At 42.8% G+C, this 21,169-nt stretch overlaps 1 protein-coding gene across 1 annotated transcript in view; it reads left to right on the top strand.

Annotated features, from left to right (window-relative positions):
- The window catches only part of TIMM44 (translocase of inner mitochondrial membrane 44), a 128,059-nt gene extending 122,940 nt beyond the window's left edge, over window positions 1–5,119 (top strand). Inside the window, exon 13 of the mRNA XM_075352509.1 lies at window positions 4,624–5,119. Within this exon, the coding sequence (XP_075208624.1) occupies window positions 4,624–4,743 (120 nt within the window). The 3' untranslated portion in view covers window positions 4,744–5,119. The remainder of the gene's footprint in view (window positions 1–4,623) is intronic.
- Window positions 5,120–21,169: the final 16,050 nt, after the last annotated feature.

Raw genomic sequence — 21,169 nt, 5'->3', positions numbered from 1 at the left:
TGTGTTTTGTTCTGCATGAAATATGCAGACTATGGCCATGAAAGCACATGATTATTGAGGGAATACAGCGCACTACACCCAACCGTACTCATATAGTGTGTCCACTGACAGATTACATGCTCTCTACATTCTCAATCCTTATGTTCACCTTCTTCTCTCGCATACCAGTGTATGATGACTGTGATAAAAGGATTGTATTGCAAACACATACTTTATATATATATATATATATATATATATATATATATATATATATATTTTTTTTCTTAATACCCTATTTTTATGCTGAGATATGATAACTTTGTATTTACAGGCTGAAGCCTGTGTATTAAGGCGACATGTCCAGTTAAGATTTCTGACTTTTTTGTTTATCTGCCAGTCGCGGCACTTGCAATCCTCCTCTTGCTATTAACCCTTTAATATGAGATACTATTTTAGTATTCAGGTTGCGGCAATTTTTTTTTTTTTTTATTTTCATCTTCGCATATTAAAAGCTATAATTTTTTTTCTATAGATGTTCTGATACAATAACTTACTTTTCTGTGGACCAAGTTGTATTTGTAAAGGGAACCTGTCACCGGATGTTTATAATACTTACCTAACGGTCGGTGTGGAGCAGACTGGTCGGATGTGCGTCTCCATTCTCCGTATCCCACGCCTACTCTTTCGGCCATCTTTGTCCTCCTTCTGAAGCTAGTGTGGATGATGCGTTCTACGTCATCTACACTAGCAGACAGTGAGGTCCTGTGCATGCGCACTTTGATCTGCTCCGCACCGACAGTTAGGTAAGTATTATGACAGGATCCTTTTAACTACATCAATGAGTTGCACTGGCTCTTCCCATCCTAATACTCTTCACCTGGGATTATAATCCTGCGGCTCCTTCTATCTAGAACGAGAACTGTCCATGTTTGCAACGCCTGAATTAATTCCTTAATAAAGTCAGGGTCTGATGTAGATCATCGCCTAATAGGTAGTGCATGATCTATTAGGCCGCCTGTCAGTATAACAAAGGCTGAAAGGATCACTTGAACACCTAAGGCTAGGTTCACATTTCCGTTAAAATGTATCAGTCACAATCCGCGGCTATGGTAAACAACGGCATCCGTTTAGCGGATTCCGTTGTGTCCCATAGACTTGTATTAGTGGCGGATTGCGACTGATGACCTTGCGTTGCATACGCTGCGTCGTGGTCAGTCGTCTTTTGACTGACCGCCGGGTGGCAATGACCCGCCCCAGGGCCGTGGGGTACTCTGTTCCGGGTGTTGGTTAATGGGATTATCTCACGGGGGCCTGTGCCCGGTTCCGTGGCCCTGGTGATCGCTGAAAGTTAATAAATAATAAAAATAAATAAATAAATAAATAAAAGTATTTCGTGACGCCACCTACGGTTCCAGTATGGTTACTGGGGCTGCAGGTCAGACCTCTGGGGTGATGGTTAGGCAGCCAGTTGTTTACGCTTCCCGTAGGTGAAGCGGGGTCCCCAAGGCAGTTTTAGTAGTACACAGATATGGCGTCCGTTTTTCCTCACAGCCTTTTCAACTGTCACTTTAGTGCAGCAGCCTATGGCTCCTCAGATGAAGAAATAAAGTGCGTCACACCAATTCATTAACTCTGACCAGATTTTACTTGCAGGTGTTAAAAAGGGGTTCAGTTTCTGATGTTACAGTTTTTGGGTGATCTGGGAACAGTTCAGGATCTCTGCACCAGGTCAGTTGTGTGGCCTCCCTGCTGCGCTGTGTTTCTCCTTGGTCCTAGGCTGCCTGTAGCTATACCTTGTCCCTCTCTCACTGTCTTCACCTGTATGGCAGGCGGCAGGAGCTTCTCTAAGGGGCACTGCTGTACTCACTGCGGTCCCTAAGCTCTGTGTAGCGGCTTTGCCTTCAGGTGCTGCTTCGGCTAGGAGATCTGGAGTTTCCCTGGCCCCTGGTCTTTATTGCTGGGCAGATTAGATCCCTCACAATCTCGGACGCCGGTGTCCGATAATCAGCGCTGTTCCTTGGGGATGAACCGGTCAGGCTCCACCTCCCCGGTCACTCCTCTTTTGCCTCACTTTTGATCCCTCAGGCGGTCACACAGTTACTTGTGCGGGCTAAGCACTGCCCTCTCCGTTTTGATCTCTTCCCTCACTCTCTGCTCGCACAGTCTCCTTTTATCCAACTGTCAACTGTCTCTCTGACTCCGTCTCCAAACCTGGCTTTAAAGGGGACCTCACCTGAACTCGACTTGTAGAGCTCCCCCTCCAGGCTTTGAGTGGAAATGTTGTATGTGGGATTACCTGATGTGGAGATCCTTCCCTGCCCAGGTACAGCTATATTTGTGGCAACTGAACCCTGGGGTGCCACAGAAACGATGCAGAATGTAACGTTTTTCTGGCCATCAAAATTAACGCGCCACGCAATAATCCGTCGCCATCCGTCAAGCTTGTAATGGATGTCTATGGTGCTGGATTCCGTCGTAATCCGTCTTACAACGGAATCCAGTGCTGGATTCAGTCATGCTCTACTTAGCATGCCCAGCATGTTTGGCACACCCACTGGGCTGTCCCAAATACAAACGGATCATGACTGATCCGTCAAAAAACGGATGCATAGCGGATGTAATGGACGCGACGGATCAGTTTTTTCACAGGATTCCTGTGAAAGGAATCCTGTGAAAAACACATTTGTTGCGTCAGTTGACATCTAAAAACCAACTGATCTGTTGCTGACGGACCTGACGGATTTAAAACAACGGAAATGTGAATCTAGCCTTATGGGACTAAAAAATATTGTAACAAAATTTTTTTTTTAAAGGGACCTGAAATCTTTCCAAAGCCCCCCAAAGTGCTACCATGTATTTTTTGCTATCTTTATATCCTTCCTAACCTGCGATTTTTATAGGTTTACTGATTACTGTGTATGGCAAAAAAACTTATAGCTGCAGTGGCAATATTCTAATTAGTGGGAGACTTGTCATGGCGGTGTTGTCTTCCCCAGGCTAGTCCTTCCACTAATCATGTTATCATGCCTCTATGGACATAAGTAACGTGATTTTCAAGAGCATTATCACTGCCAACTCTTTGCAGACCTTTGCCTCTCTGACAGGGGACACAGGACTAAGCCAGCCCATATACCCGACTCTGCAAATTTCACATTTGACTGTGTCCTATATTACTGCTACTCCCATGGGCATGTATAGCGCTGATGAAGCTGTGCTGGGTTCACCCGGCCTACTGCGTATTGTCAGGGAGATAGAGATTTTTCAGAGAGTCAATGGTGACGCCCAAAATGGCGTTATCACATACAGTGAATGCTGGAATAGAAAATACAAAAATCTGCCCAGCATTGCCATGTATGTTACTTCTACCTGTTATAAAACTATTTTTGTTTCTTTTCTTCTGCAAGTTGATTGGAAATAAAATAGAAAGTATTGTCAGAATTGCACTTTGTGTTAACCCCTCTTTTAAAAAAGAAATGGAATAAAATGATCATGTCAAACAATGAGTGACCCAATATGGTATCAGAAAATGGTGTTAAGTTTTCTGGGTTTTTTTGTTTTTTTTGCTTTGTTTATTTTATATAAAGTTCTTTGGTTTGTTTTGTTGGTTGTTTTTTTTGCACAGCTAGTAAAACATGAAAAACACAAAGAACTTGCTGTTGTCATTGAATTGACTCACATGGTAAAAAATTAGATATATATGTGTGTGTGATATATATATATATATATATATATATATATATATATATATATATATATATATATATATATATATATATATTTTTGTTTGCTTTTTTGTTAATTACACAACCAAAAAAGTGTAATGAAAAAGGTTGACAAAGCCATATGTACCACAGTATATTTGTTGTATAAAAGTAGTAAAACATAGTAATTGTAAAAATGTGGTATTGCCATAATCGCGCTGACTCACAGATAATGGTAATACATTATATGTGCAGCAAATGAAGTTTACCATTTAAAGGAAACCTGTCACCAGATTTGGTGACTTTAAGCTGCGGCCATCACCAGTGGGCTCTTATATACAGCATTCTAACATGCTGTATATAAGAGCCCAGGCTGCTGTGTAGAACATAATGACTTTATAAGACTCACCTAAACGGTTGGTTCAGTGCAGAATAGTCAGATGGGTGGCTCCATTCTCCGGTGCTGGCGCCTCCTCTTTTGGCCATCTTTGTCCTCCTTCTTCTGAAGCCTGGGTGTATGACGCGTTCTGCGTCATGCACACGCACTGGCATTGAAGTCGAAGGACCTGTTAGAATGTTAGCATGTTAGAATGCTGTATATAAGAGCCCACTGGTGGAGGTTGCAGCTTATAGTCGCCAAATTTGGTGACAGGTTCCCTTTAAAATGTCAATAGCAGAATTGTTTTTTTCTTTTCTTTTTCTTCCCATAAAGTTAGTAACAATTAGTATATAGGTATCTCAAAATAGTGCCTCTGACAAATACACCTAATCCCAGATAAAAATAATCAAGTTTATATTGCCGAAAGAATAAAAAAAGTTATGGCCCCTGAAATGTGACAATGAAAAAATATGTGGTTATTAAAGCCAAACGTTGTGAGGATGGTATTTGGAGTGTTCACATTACTTGAAATTCATATTGTGTTGTCTTTTTCCACCACAGGATAAAGTTTTACGAATGCTTTACGTTTGGGCTCTTTGTCGGGATCAAGATGAACTTAACCCTTATGCAGCCTGGAGGCTTTTAGATATTTCTTCTTCTGCTTCTGAACAGATCCTTTGATAACTCACAGGCTGTTTTACTGAACTGAAATCTGATTGTCCTGTTAAAGCCGAAAAGTCGTCGGAGTTGAGTTGTACTCTGCAAGGAACACTGATATAATAAAACATTCTCTCTTTCAGTGAGAGTGAAATTTACTACCATATTGGTTTGATCGAACTGCCAGGAAATGTTGACTTTGATCTCCTTATTTAAGATTTGCTCACTAAGAGTAAACGCCACATTTCCTCAAAAATATTACTAATGTGATTGTATAATTTATGTATGTCTCCTGAAATTTTTAATGGTGATTGAAGAACAGTGTTTTTGTTCTGCATAAGATGCCTCTGTCTTTTTTGTTTGACCTGTATATTGTAAAATAATATCTTCTGTTTTGCCAAATGAAAAGACTGGATCAATTTTTTCACATTTATTTACTGTTCGTTTTTGTTTCATCATTTTCTGCAGGAAAGTGCTGCACCTAAGACTCCCAGCTTCCTAGTTACCAGCAGCAGTGCCGTTCTGCTTAATTGATAGTTTATGCCTCTGGCCTGTACTATGCACTCCGATGCTGCAAGCAGAAGTAGCTTTGCCTCTGCAGTATTCGTATAGGCTTTATTATGCAGATAAAAGGGCGGTGCACAGAGGCGCAGGCCACCCATGGGTGCTCTTAAGCCCCCTGATTTGCATATAATTTTTGATTAAGTATAGTTTAAGCCCTTCAGCCCCTAGTCTGATTTTCACCTTCAGATCCTTGGAAACAGGAAAAAGGAGTAGCACTCAGTCCTTATGAATAGAAAAAGTTGATTCTTTATTGTGCATACATCTTAAAATAAGAACAACTGGAGTAGCTGGAACAAAAAAAAGGACAACAGCCATTTCATGTGCCACGAAGAAGTGAAAACAGGGAGCGCATGTGAAGAGTCTCAGGGCAGGAGTAACGGTGAGACCGGTAATTAAAACTGCTCACCTGGAGTGGTTGTGCAGCCCTCGCACAACCACGGTAATAGACGGGAGTGTAATGTTCCGCTGTCAGGAGGATTATCCGTAAGATCCTTCCAGGGAGACAGATTCCTGTGAGCCTGATCCAGCCGCGGGTTAGTGGAGGGAATAGGTGTCCAAAAGGTCTTGGTTATGATGAAGCCTCCGTTTAAGCAGCTCTTGCCATGGACCCCCGAAGGGGGAAATAGGTATCAATAAAAGTGAATCATGGTCTAAAGGAGCGCTATGGAGGTCACAGATCGTTTAGTAAGTTTTATTTGTTTTATCAAAGCCACAACGCGTTTCGATATACACAATATCTTCGTCAGGTGAATATAAACCTATATTCACCTGACGAAGATATTGTGTATATCGAAGCGCGTTGTGGCTTTGATAAAACAAATAAAACTTACTAAACGATTTGTGACCTCCATAGCGCTCCTTTAGACCATGATTCACTTTTATTGATTTCATGTGCCACGGCACACTTCAACAGGAGGGACCTTGTTGATCAGGAGGCATCTTGTTTATCAGGAGGCATCTTGTTGATCAGGAGGGACCTTGTTGATCAGGAGGGACCTTGTTGATCAGGAGGGACCTTGGTACACGAAACGGCTGTTGTGCGTTTTTTTGTTCCAGTTATTCCCATTGTTATTATTTTAAGATGTATGCACAATAATCAACTTCTTTATTCACAAGGACGGTGAGTGCTACTCCTTTTTCCTATTTCCGTGGATCTGAAATTTTTCCTGTTTGGAGTTTAGCACCTAGAAGTCCTGTAGAGTCCATGGGGAGGTTTGTTTCACTCCAAGCCACCTGCATGTGAGTAGTGCCAGATTGCTCTTCTAATCATTGACTATTATTATGGTTTTCACCTTCCTGACCGGGTAATTTTTTTCAATTCGGATCAGTGTCACTTTGAGTTTATAACTCTGGAACACTTGATTCTGAGACATATTGTACATTATGATAGTGGTAAATTTAAGATAATATTTTTTGCGTCTATAAAAATATTGGAAATTTAGCAAATTTCGCAATTTTCAAACTTTTAAACTTTTATGTTCTTAAACCAGAGAGTTATGTCACACAAAATAGTTAATAACTAGTGATGAGAGAACTATTCGTTACTCGCATGAATATTAAGATATTTGTGATATCTGTACTCAATGAGTATTTTGGTATTCAACTCTTGAGTTTAGAGTCCACTCCCCACATGTGTGGCGCCTGATTTTTAGTCACTAAACATGTGGGGATTACCTGCAAATCACAGTAATGTCATAGCCATCTTTGGCATTATTGTGTATGGGAGGCACAGTGGAGTAAAAAAAATTATGTGCGATCATTAAAGAAGGAGAATCACACCTACGGAGTTTCCCGCGGCTGTCACACTGCTTCTTGGTCCAATCCTTAAAGGAGTTGTCTGACATAAACTCCCCAAAAAATGTTAAGCTCATCTGTGCTGTATTGTCATATAAAGCACCCCTACATTATTTTTTTTTTTGTTTTCTAACTTTTGTTCCTCTTGAATTATCCCTTTATTCTCTGTAGCTCTTTGTTTACATGCAGCTCAACCAAACATGACACCTTCCTGTGCCGAACCTCACAGTCACAGCTGACACCGCCCGGCCTCACTGTCCAGCCCCGCCCCTGCACACACATTCAGTCATTCTGTCCCAGCACCTGACAAATAAATGAATAATATGTAATGAAGACTATATATAGCCCCCAATGTGAGTCTATAGGAGATATAGACACATACACATATACTCACACACACATACGCCCACCCACACACACCTAGAGTTATATAATATATATAATCCCCCCTCATGGACTGTCTCCTCCAACCCCCAGCACCCCCCTCTCCCCGCTCTGTCTCTCACCCGTGCACGGTCTTCTCTCCCCCTGCACTCTCTTCTCTGCCCCCTGCTCTCTCTCCCCCTGTACTCTTCTCTGCTGCCCCCTTCACCCCCGCTCTCTCCCCCCTGCACTCTCTTCTCTGCTGCCCCCCTTCCCCCCCCGCTCTGTCTCTCACCCATGCACTCTGTTCTCTCCCCCTGCACTCTCTTCTCTGTCCCCCCTCTCTTATCCATGCTTTATTTTCTCCTCCATGCTGTGATGAGTGCAGCCTGCTTATAGCTAGGTGGTGCAGAGCTCAGTGCTGTTGTTCGCTGGTGTCAGGTGATGTCTCTGCTCCTGGCTGTATTCAAAAGCCAGGAGTGCCGGAGGCTGCATTCATCACAGTGTGAGGAGAGAGCGCGTGCACGGGGGAGTGGGGGCACAGTTACCAAGGCACCATAGATCACAATGAGCTGTGGCAAACAGCGCTGACTGTGTCCTAAACCCTGTTTGTCCAGGACCCGGGCACATACATGGCGCAGATAGCAGCGCACAGGGAGCGGGGGGCAGTACGGAATGTGGGGAGTGGGTGGGGAAGGATGAGAGGGGCGGGGGCTGCATCGCACTGCACCTGGTCGGCAGCAGGGCAGCAACATGACGTCAGCTGTGAAGCCTGTCAACAAGGTCCAGCCCCTGTTGACGTATAATCACAGGAAGCAGCAAAATCACAGCAGGAGCAGTCACATGACCGCTTTTAGCCGGGGGAGAGGGGCTGACAGCAGGGCAGGTAGGTAGTTGCTATCTACTTACCTGCCCCAATGTAGCCCAATAGTGAAATAACAAAAAATAAGTAAAATAAGCCGGATAACCCCTTAACCACTTCCCTTCCCTTTTAAGCCACTGGTCATGTATGGCCCCTTAATGCGGGAGTCCCAAATCTCGAAAAATAAGAATGCTACAGGTCTTGGAAAATGGCGACAAAAGCGCAATTATTATAACCTTGGATGTGGCTTGATTCATACATCCTTCGCAAAGTCTGCCCATTTCCAGCCTTGCTGAAGCATCCCCAGATCATCACCGATCCTCCACCAAATTTCCCAGTGGGTGCAAGACACTGTGGCTTGTGCGCCTCTCCAGGTCTCTGTCTAACCATTAGACAACCAGGTGTTGGGCAAAGCTGAAAATTAGACTCATCAGAGAAGATTACCTTACTACAGTCCTCTATGGTGCAATACTTATGGTCTTTGGCAAACTTCAGCCTGGCTCTCCTTTGCTTTTCCTTCATGGAAGGCTTTTTTCTAGCTTTATATGACTTGAGCCCTGCCTCTAGGAGCCTGTTACGAACTGTTCTTGCCTTGCACTCACCCCAGCTGCCATTTCCATTCCTTTTATAGGTCACTTGATGTCATCCTGCGGTTGCTGAGTAGCTTTCACCCTCTGCCGGTCTGTAGCTTTGTTGTCTCCAATGTCTGGTGCTTCACCTTGTTGTAATGGACTGCCATCTTAGAAATTTTAAGGATGGAGGCAACATGACGCTCACTGTATCCCTCTCCTATTAAAGCCAGAATTGAGCTTTTCTTTTCCTCACTCAAGACTTTTCTTTTCAATACCTTTGGCATGGTTAAAAGTTATTTTTTCATTCCTATTACTTTTGGGATATTACTAGCACTTGTTCTGCCATCCAGCTTGTCCTATTGCAAGAGGATTGTGAAGACCACAGCAGTGTTTTTTTATACTTTCCCTCGTTAAATAAGATTTGGTTCAGGTGATCACCTAAATAAAAGCACGTTAAGTAGAATGAGGTGTACTCTGATTGCAATTCAACTAACACTGGAATGGAATGGCTGCCAGACATGTAAAGTAGAGAAGCTGATTTTTATAAAACTGTGCAGTGGTCTCTTAATTTTTGCCAGAGCTGTATATGCCAGAGCCCTAGCAGCTCCATGAGGGGTATGCTGCAGCCCCAGCGTCTCCCGTGACATATTATATATATTATATATATATAATATATATATATATGTATATATATATATATATATATATATATATATATATATATATATATATGACTTCCCTTTGGTTGCATTCTATAAATGTAGCATGTGCAGTGATGAATTTGCCACTGAGAAGACATGCAGTGTCATATGCATCTGTGTTCAAATCTTACTGCTGTGAGTTCTTTTCGTTCATCGGAAATAGTTGACTGCGCTCCAGACCAAATCTTGAAAAGCATCATCAATGCTACATAGCATCACACTAAAAAACTGTGGAGGAAAGAAGCGCAATAGGGTCTTACCCAAGTAGCATTGGGAGGAAAGGAAAGGGAGATATTACTCACCTATAGGGGTTGTGAAAGTCACAACTCCTATATCAGCATGTGTGTAGATAATCCAGAGTCACAGCAGCGGTCCCTCGGTTTGGCAGATAACAGAGAGTGATAGATGAGGGTTTTCAAGCCGCGCCAATGACAACCAACATTAAGCTGTTAGATCAATGTTGCTTTTTATTCCAATTACAGGTCTACGCGTTTCGGAAGGCACACCTTCCTTCTTCAGGACCAGATGGCAATAGAACATCAAATCTGCTGTTCAGAACAACCTTACAGCACTATATACCTCATTGATGACGTCATGATCCACCCACTTTTGAAAAAAATCGGCGGGAATCAGTACATTTAAAAATATAATGACGTAGTATCTTAATTATCTTCCATTTCATGAATAAAACATTTGCAGCCATTTCTTCTTTTACCAGAAAAAACGGCAGTGGAAACATAAATAAAAAACTTAATCAAAAATAAAAATTGTGTATGTAAGGACTCTTTTTTTATTTTTTTATTTCTTTCTGTCATATAGTAGTATGTCAAAAAATGTGTGTGTGTGTATAGACTTATATATATCTATTCATATATATATATAACGTGAGAATATGTGGGATATAGACCTTTGCCTAGAACACCATCTCTGTGTAACACTCAGATCATAGTTATTGACGTGAATACCCTTATTATATTCAGAGCCACCAAGGAAATCTTAATTCGTAGTGAAAAAAAGAAAGAGAGAAAACGATTAGAAGCACAGGTAGAAACAACGGGAGAGATTCTTTAGAGGTGAAGAAAGGGAACCCCCTTATAATATAAATCATAATTAATCCGTAGAAACAGAGACACCGATAACTAAAGTGAAGTGCACGAAAATAAGAAGCCCACTTATTGTGAGCCCTGTGTAATGTCCGTAAGGGTGAATGGAACTCCGAACAATTAAAGCCCGGTAAAAAGTGTCCGTGATATGACTGCATGGCTATCGTTCAAGCCATCCAGAACTATACATGTATTTGTATGTGCAGAAGGAGTAAAGACCCCTTCATACTGTGAAGATTTTGAACTTAGATCATAGGCGTGGGAAAAAAACTTCTGCGCATGCCCCGACCAATAAATGTGTAGCGAGTATAATGAGAATCAATTAAGGGGTGAAAAGAGTTCAGAGGCGTGGGAAAAAAAACCCGTGCGCATGTCCATAATATGTCTCTCAAAAACCAATATCTGTTATGGTGTTATATGATTATTCATATGTGTGGAACTTAAGGGCATATATAAACCATATTATTAAATTAAAATTAATGTATTTAATATATGTATATAAATTATTAAAAAATAAAACCTAAAAATTAAAATATGTATGGAAGTTTGAGGTATAAAATCGGGGTTATAATAATAAAATCGCGTATTTAAGACCTGAACAGTTCATTAATAAAATATCACATATTAAATAACCATAAAACACATAAATAAAAAAGGGGAAGAAGTAAAAGGCAATTATTGTATGTATCAAATATAATATTAAAAATAATAAAAGGACATCATTATCACTTATAATAGATTATTAGCTTATATGATTACATCATTATTAAAAAACTGAGAACCCCTTATCTATGTGTATATTAAAAAAACAAGTCTGTGACCTCATTTAGTCCCAAGGGTTTTAAAGTATTTCATTTGTATATCCAATAAGTCTCTTTTCTTTTTAATGCATCCATACGGTTATGGGCACCAGAGGGTATTTGTTCGATCGGAGTGATCTTAAGTTTAGAGATCCCTTTATGTACTATCGTAATATGTCTAGATAGACCGTGCATCATAAATCCTATTTTAATATTATGTCTATGCGAGTTGACCCTGTTGTGTAGAGCCTGAATTGTTCTCCCAATATATTGCTTATTGCATTCGCACTCAATTAAATATATGACATATTCAGATTGACAGGTAAGATATGATCTAATGGGAAAAATCTCTCCCCCTGTAATGGAACTAAATTCGGTTCTTTTATGTTGTATGGATTTACAACATAAGCAGTTTTTAGACAGACATTTATAGGATCCCTTGGTTTTATTTACAGTGCTAGAATTGTGATTTAAAATGTGATTTTAAAGTACAGGCTGATGCTCTCAAAGACAAGTTTTTAGAAAAAAACTATCCCCTTCCCCTAATCAAAAAAGCTTATCAGACCAATAAAGGTTTGACACAGGGTGATTTAATTAAGCCTACTAGCCATCAGGTTGATGTGAATAATCATAGATATGCTTCCAATTTACTGATAACATATAGTAATGACAGTGCATTGATTAAAAGCATTATCAGAAAACATTGGGGAATCCTTTTGAAGGATCCTTATCTGAAGGATGTTATTCCAGAAGTCCCAGGTATAACATTTCGGAGGGCATCTACCCTAAAAAACCAATTAGCCCCTAGCCGTCTCAGGGAGACCAATACTTCTAGCACTGTAAATAAAACCAAGGGATCCTATAAATGTCTGTCTAAAAACTGCTTATGTTGTAAATCCATACAACATAAAAGAACCGAATTTAGTTCCATTACAGGGGGAGAGATTTTTCCCATTAGATCATATCTTACCTGTCAATCTGAATATGTCATATATTTAATTGAGTGCGAATGCAATAAGCAATATATTGGGAGAACAATTCAGGCTCTACACAACAGGGTCAACTCGCATAGACATAATATTAAAATAGGATTTATGATGCACGGTCTATCTAGACATATTACGATAGTACATAAAGGGATCTCTAAACTTAAGATCACTCCGATCGAACAAATACCCTCTGGTGCCCATAACCGTATGGATGCATTAAAAAGAAAAGAGACTTATTGGATATACAAATGAAATACTTTAAAACCCTTGGGACTAAATGAGGTCACAGACTTGTTTTTTTAATATACACATAGATAAGGGGTTCTCAGTTTTTTAATAATGATGTAATCATATAAGCTAATAATCTATTATAAGTGATAATGATGTCCTTTTATTATTTTTAATATTATATTTGATACATACAATAATTGCCTTTTACTTCTTCCCCTTTTTTATTTATGTGTTTTATGGTTATTTAATATGTGATATTTTATTAATGAACTGTTCAGGTCTTAAATACGCGATTTTATTATTATAACCCCGATTTTATACCTCAAACTTCCATACATATTTTAATTTTTAGGTTTTATTTTTTAATAATTTATATACATATATTAAATACATTAATTTTAATTTAATAATATGGTTTATATATGCCCTTAAGTTCCACACATATGAATAATCATATAACACCATAACAGATATTGGTTTTTGAGAGACATATTATGGACATGCGCACGGGTTTTTTTTCCCACGCCTCTGAACTCTTTTCACCCCTTAATTGATTCTCATTATACTCGCTACACATTTATTGGTCGGGGCATGCGCAGAAGTTTTTTTCCCACGCCTATGATCTAAGTTCAAAATCTTCACAGTATGAAGGGGTCTTTACTCCTTCTGCACATACAAATACATGTATAGTTCTGGATGGCTTGAACGATAGCCATGCAGTCATATCACGGACACTTTTTACCGGGCTTTAATTGTTCGGAGTTCCATTCACCCTTACGGACATTACACAGGGCTCACAATAAGTGGGCTTCTTATTTTCGTGCACTTCACTTTAGTTATCGGTGTCTCTGTTTCTACGGATTAATTATGATTTATATTATAAGGGGGTTCCCTTTCTTCACCTCTAAAGAATCTCTCCCGTTGTTTCTACCTGTGCTTCTAATCGTTTTCTCTCTTTCTTTTTTTCACTACGAATTAAGATTTCCTTGGTGGCTCTGAATATAATAAGGGTATTCACGTCAATAACTATGATCTGAGTGTTACACAGAGATGGTGTTCTAGGCAAAGGTCTATATCCCACATATTCTCACGTTATATATATATGAATCTATATATATAATTGCCTTATTCTGCCTGTCTGTCTGTCATGCTCCAAAATTGTGTCACGGTGACATGTCCTTACGGTGACACAAAGCTGATTGGCTGCTGGGTTCGCCATGGCCCCGCCCCCCCACACGGATTGGCCTCTCGCCCCGGCTGCGCCCCCACATGGATTGGCCAGCCGCTCGCCCAGGCTCTGCCCCCCCCCACAAATTGGCCTCTCGCCCCGGCACCCTGCAGGCATTGGCAACTCGCCCACGCCACGCCCCGCCCCCCTCACGCAATAGACGTTAGCTCTCGCCCCCCCCACCCCGCATTGCCCGAACTGACACGGTCATGGAGCCACGAATCCCAGGTGAGTACTGTACTCCCCCCCCCCCCTTTCCCCCTCCCCAACGGGAGCCCACATCAGCGTACGCCGCCGCCGTATGCTGGTGTGGGCTCCCGTGCGAGCGGGGGACGTGTTGCGCTGGTAACCATGCTTGCATAGTTACCAGTAAATCAAGGTCCTGCAGCGGCGCGACTTCCACACGCACAAACATAACAGCACACACACACGCATACACACACACATCAGATCGCACTCACTCTCACACACACCTCACACACACATCGCATCCACATACTCACAGCATCCGGCGATATCGCTTGCTTCTCGGCCTCGATACTGTGCTGTTGTGATCTTCCAGGACCTGACGGAGGATCACATGGCCAGAGGCATGTGGTATGTCCGGATGTTGTGAGTATCAGCGCGTATGTGCGATATCGTCAGTGTCTGTGAGTGGATGCGATCGGGTGTGTGTGAGTGGATGCGATCGGGTGTGTGTGAGTGGATGCGAGGGGCTGAGGCTGGGGACAGAGAGGGGCTGAGGCTGGGGACAGAGAGGGGCTGAGGCTGGGGACAGAGAGGAGCTGAGGCTGGGGACAGAGAGGGGCTGAGGCTGGGGACAGAGAGGGGCTGAGGCTGGGGACAGAGAGGGGCTGAGTCTGGGGACAGAGACGGGCTGAGGCTGGGGACAGAGAGGGGCTGAGGCTGGGGACAGAGAGGGGCTGAGGCTGGGGACAGAGAGGGGCTGAGGCTGGGGACAGAGAGGGGCTGAGGCTGGGGACAGAGAGGGGCTGAGGCTGGGGACAGAGAGGGGCTGATGCTGGGGACAGAAGGCTGATGCTGGTGCAGCATGGGGGATGGATTACAATGGGGGGTGCGCAGCATGGGGGATGGAGCACGTTTGGGAGTGCGCAGCATGGGGAATGGAGCACGTTTGGGAGTGCGCAGCATGGCGGATGGAGCACGTTTGGGAGTGCGCAGCATGGCGGATGGAGCACGTTTGGGAGTGCGCAGCATGGCGGATGGAGCACGTTTGAGAGTGCGCAGCATGGCGGATGGAGCACGTTTGGGAGTGCGCAGCATGGCGGATGGAGCACGTTTGGGAGTGCGCAGCATGGCGGATGGAGCACGTTTGGGAGTGCGCAGCATGGCGGATGGAGCACGTTTGGGAGTGCGCAGCATGGCGGATGGAGCACGTTTGGGAGTGCGCAGCATGGCGGATGGAGCACGTTTGGGAGTGCGCAGCATGGCGGATGGAGCACGTTTGGGAGTGCGCAGCATGGCGGATGGAGCACGTTTGGGAGTGCGAAGCATGGCGGATGGAGCACGTTTGGGAGTGCGCAGCCTGGCGGATGGAGCACGTTTGGGAGTGCGCAGCATGGCGGATGGTGCACGTTTGGGAGTGCGCAGCATGGCGGATGGTGCACGTTTGGGAGTGCGCAGCTTGGCGGATGGTGCACGTTTGGGAGTGCGCAGCTTGGCGGATGGTGCACGTTTGGGAGTGCGCAGCATGGAGGATGGTGCACGTTTGGGAGTGCGCAGCATGGCGGATGGAGCACGATGGGGAGTGCGCTGCATGGGGGATGGAGCACAATGGGAAGTGCACAACACACCACACACACACACACACACACTGGGAACCACAAACAACTGCCCTACACAGGCACCTACACACACAGACAACGCTGCACACACACAACACCCAACACACAAACACCGCGGCACACACAAATATACGCACATACCGCACAACACACACATTGCACAAAACATACCTCCCCCCAAAACACACCACACACACACAAACCGCGCAACACACAACGCTACAGACACACAGCGCTCCACAAACAACGCAACACACATACAACACCGCTCTCACCCCCGTCACACCCAGACAACACCCAGAACATGTACAGCGCCTACACAAACACTTGGTAACTACACACACATATATATATATATATATATATATAACAAAAATCATACATGAACTACACAATACGTAAATTCTAGAGTACCCGATGCGTAGAATCGGGCCACCTTCTAGTAGATATATATAAGTCTATACACACACACACATTTTTTGACATACTGCTATATGACAGAAAGAAATAAAAAAATAAAAAAAGAGTCCTTACATACACAATTTTTATTTTTGATTAAGTTTTTTATTTATGTTTCCACTGCCGTTTTTTCTGGTAAAAGAAGAAATGGCTGCAAATGTTTTATTCATGAAATGGAAGATAATTAAGATACTACGTCATTATATTTTTAAATGTACTGATTCCCGCCGATTTTTTTCAAAAGTGGGTGGATCATGACGTCATCAATGAGGTATATAGTGCTGTAAGGTTGTTCTGAACAGCAGATTTGATGTTCTATTGCCATCTGGTCCTGAAGAAGGAAGGGGTGCCTTCCGAAACGCGTAGACCTGTAATTGGAATAAAAAGCAACATTGATCTAACAGCTTAATGTTGGTTGTCATTGGCGCGGCTTGAAAACCCTCATCTATCACTCTCTGTTACATAGCATCACACGTCACACCAAAGGGAAGCAGTTACAACTGTCACATTAGGGGTGTGTTATATGCTTGATGAAGCCCAATTGTAGGGTGAAACGTTGCCTAACTTGGTGGTTTAAAGAAAAATTGAAAATAAAACAAACAAAAACAGGATGCTGTCTACTTTTCTTCTGATTAGGGGTGTATTAATCATTTAACCAAACAGTGCAGGATTAATTTCAAGTTGATAATTTGGTAATGCCCCGTAATGGTGTTATTAATATCCTAATGGACCCTGGCAGAAAAAAGGTTCCCACACCTTGGATCCCACATCAGTTTCTCCCTTTACATGATGGTATCTGATACATGATGCATTTCCATATCCTCAAACAATCTGGCATTAGGTGTTCTCACAGTCGCAGATATAGTGCCTTGCGAAAGTATTCGGCCCCCTTGAATTTTTCAACCTTTTCCCACATTTCAGGCTTCAAAGATAAAAATTTTAATGTTTTATGGTGAAGAATCAGCAACAAGTGGGACACAATTGAAGATGAATGAAATTTATTGCTTATTTTAAACTTTTTAAAAAAATAAATATCTGAAAAGTGGGGCGTGCAATATTATTCATCCCCTTTACTTTCAGTGCAGCAAACTCACTCCAGAATTTCATGAGGAGCTCTGAATGATCCAATGTTGTCCTAAATAACTGATGAAGCTCCAAAGAACTTGTTCAGATCCGGGCCTGCTAAGACATCATTCAATGAAACACCTTCATACTTACATAAATACTACCCTGTTCTGACCTGGCTTCTTTGGGTGATACACTCCAAACAGAAGCCGGTACCAGCGTTCTTTGGAGTCTTGAAATGTAGGTGCTAACTCTCCATGACTGTTTTTGATTATCTTATCCATGAAGGTATAGAAAATATCTCTGATCTCTGGTTTTCCTGAGGTTGGGGTCACACGTAGCGACGCACCAACGATCCAACCAGCGATCCGACCTGGCAGGGATTGTTGGTGCGTCGCTACATGGTCGCTGGTGAGCTGTCAATCAGGCAGATCTCACCAGCCACCAGCGACTCCTGTAACGATGCTGCACTTGGTAACCAGGGTAAATATCGGGTAACTAAGCAAAGCACTTTGCTTGGTTATCCAATATTTACCCTGGTTACCAGCGTATACCGCTTACAGGCTGCCCGCGCTGGCTCCCTGTATACGTAGCTAGGGTACACATCGGGTTACTAAGCAAAGCGCTTTGCTTAGTTACCCGATATTTACCCTGGCTACGTGCGCAGGGAACCAGCACTAGTAAACAGGGTAAATATCGGGTATCCAAGCAATGCGCTTTGCTTAGTTACCCAATATTTACCCTGGTTACCAGCGTACGCTGCTTACACAGTCGGTGCTCGTTGGTCTCCTGCAGTCAAACACGCCGATGCGTATTGCACTACGGGAGACCAACGAGCAAAAAATGAACTAGAACAGTGTGTGACGTTCAGCAATTTCACAGCAGGGGCCAGGTCGCTGCTTAGTGTCACACACAATGAGATCGCTGATGAGGTCACTGGTACGTCACAAAACCTGTGACTCAGCAGTGATCTCGCTATGTGAGAAGTACCCCTGAGGGAGACAGATTTTGTAAACTTGATCTCTAATGTTATGTATGCATTATGTTTGAGGCTAAAGGGTAGAGTCACAACCCATCTCTTTGTTTTGTCCTACACCATTCCTTGCTCCGTTATCTCTAGGAAGAGTCTATTTTTGAATGACATTGCCAAACAATTGTCTTCTTTCATCTTCCGGATGACTGTGTACCCAAGGTGATCCTGGTTGCCATCCCAGATGAAGCCATCGTAAGCAGGGCTTACAACTATACTTTGTGATGAAGCGCTCCATGACCGTTCCTTTATGAAGTAGTGATTTTCACATGGTTGAATGAAGAATGGATGTCCATTCTCCAGTGTATTGATAAGCATGATCGTTGTTGGTTTGTGTGCACCTCCCAAACAGATCTGTCCTATAATGACCAATCCTAGGTGAAGTCTGTGGGCATATGGAGCATTGGGAAGGACACTAATGTGTTGTCTAACCTTGTTGACTCAAAGGTTATCTCTCCCAAGGAGCCTCTAGATCAGGGGTCTCAAACTCAGCTGGGTGTAAGGGCCGCATATAGAAAAACAAATTGAGGGTGGCCGCATTCTATGCATGACAAAGTGACATTTTTAATGAATTCATGTTTTTGGTTTTTTTTTTTTCTATACATCTTTGGATCACTATTTTGAACATTTGTTTGCTTGTTTATCATAACAAACCTGCACTTTTTTTTGTTTCATTTTTATATATAAAAAAGCATTTTTAATGGTAAAAAATAAATTCATGCTTTATTTTGAATTTTATCACCTTCTTGTAATATTGTTTTAAATTTAGCAGTATCATATAGTAATCTTAGCCAACATTTTGTAGTAATGTCCCCATCCTTGTAGTATTGTGCTCATCCTTGTGGTACTGTGCCCATCCTTGTGGTATTGTGCCTAGTAGTATTGTGCCCATCCTTATGCCCTGTAGTATTCTGCTCATCTTTGTGGTATTGTGCCCAGTAGTATTATGCCCATCCTTGTATTGTACCTGTAGTTCTGTGCTCATCCTTGTGGTATTGTGCCTATCCTTTTAATATTGTGCCCATCCTTGTAGTATTGTGCCCATCCTTGTAGTATTGTGCTCATCCTTGTGGTATTGTGCTCATCCTTGTAATATTGTGCCCAGTAGTATTGTGCCCATCCTTATAGTATTATGCCCTGTAGTATTGTGCCCAGTAGTATTGTGCTCATCCTTATAGTATTACGTTGTGTAATATTGTGCCCAGTAGTATTGTGCCCATCCTTTCGAAATACGCAAAAAAAAATAATTCTCCTCACCTTTCCTCCGTTTTGATTGCAGCATGTTTCAGCTGCATCCAAAATACTGCGATGTACAGTACAAGCAGAGTGGACGAGAGTTCTAAGAATCCCATGCCCACTGTGCTGTGCGGCCCGCACTGATAACCTGACCTGCGGGGCCCAAGTCTCCTCCTGTGCCCGCGATCAGAGTTCGGGGTGCTATATTCTCCCTAGCGAGGGCATGCGACTCCACAGCATAGATTCACATGCAGTGTGCACGCTGCGTGTTTTGACCGTTTTTGCACGTTTTTTGGGTGCAGTTTTGGTCTCAAAACTGCATGAATTTCCTTCCCCAGCAAAGTCTGAGATTTCATTTTTGCTGTCCCCACGTTGCAGTTTTCTTTGGCTGCGTCTTTGTGGTCATCACAAAGATGCAGCATGTCAATTCTTTTGCCGTTTTTTTACTGTTTTTCACCCATTGAATTCAATGAGGTGTGGAAAACTGCAATGAAAAACGCAAGTTGTTATTTTACATGCGTTTTGGTGTGTTTTTGACTAGACTCCAGGTCAGTGTGGATTGATGGCTGGTATTTGGCCAGATACTGCTCCCCATATAAAGTCTATGGGGACAAGAATCGGGCACAAACTGGTAGGAGCAAGCACTTCATACTTACCAGCCGGCTTTCACACTGCTGCCTCGGCAGCTTTTTCATTTTCCAGAGCCGGCCGCTCATTAGGCTCATAACATATTCACTCCTTCCCTGCTCACCGGTGGCTGTGATTGGTTGCAGGCATACCCGCCCCAACGCTGATTGACAGCTGTCTGATTACAGCCAATAAGATGCCAGTGTTGCGGGTCTATATCGTACAGTAAATTAAATAATAAAAATACGACGTGCGGTCCCCCCCAATTTTGATAACCAGCCAAGATAAAGTCTCACAGCTCGAGGCTGGTATTCTCAGGCTAGGAGACCCACGTTATTGGGAGCCTCCCCAGCCTAAAAATATCAGCCATCAGCCACCCGGAATTGCCACATCTATTAGATGCGACAGTCCTGAGACTTTTCCCGGCTCAACCCGATTGCCCTGGTGCAGTGGCAATCTAAGTAATAAGGATTTAATGGCAGCAGCCCATAGCTTCCACTAAGCCCTAGCTTAGTGATGTCAGCCGTCTATTAGACACCCTTTCATCACTAAAGAAAAAACAAAAAGCCAGCACTAAATGTGCACTTCAGCACTAAACATTCCAAACTGTACTTATTATAAAAATTTTGAGATTTTTGGCAAAAAATTGCAATTTCTTGAGCTGCCTTGCCACGTCACGGCAAATCTCATTTGAGGCAGTCCTACACTAAAATATTTTTATAAAATGTGCCAAACGGCCTCACATATGAATGGTAGAACTGCTCTTAGCAGCACTCACCTGGTCTATTTCAATCCCGTACCCATGACTGAGTCATGGCTGTGGGCGGGACAGGTCCAAGCAAATGCTGCATGAAGTAAAAAGCCTGTGGACAAGGCCTGATGACTTAATGTGAACAGTCACCAACCGCCAAAATCTAGACAGATGGAATACATCCCAAATTGGGGTGCATAGCAAGGTGGAGGTCAACCACCGACCAATTCAATGAAGAAAAAACAAAAAGCCACCACCAAATGTGCACTT

Source organism: Anomaloglossus baeobatrachus, chromosome 1 (assembly GCF_048569485.1).
Source record: "Anomaloglossus baeobatrachus isolate aAnoBae1 chromosome 1, aAnoBae1.hap1, whole genome shotgun sequence".
Classification (NCBI taxonomy): Eukaryota; Metazoa; Chordata; class Amphibia; order Anura; family Aromobatidae; genus Anomaloglossus; species Anomaloglossus baeobatrachus.
Note: the sequence above shows the minus strand (reverse complement) of the source record. Positions and strands in the feature narration are given on the sequence as shown.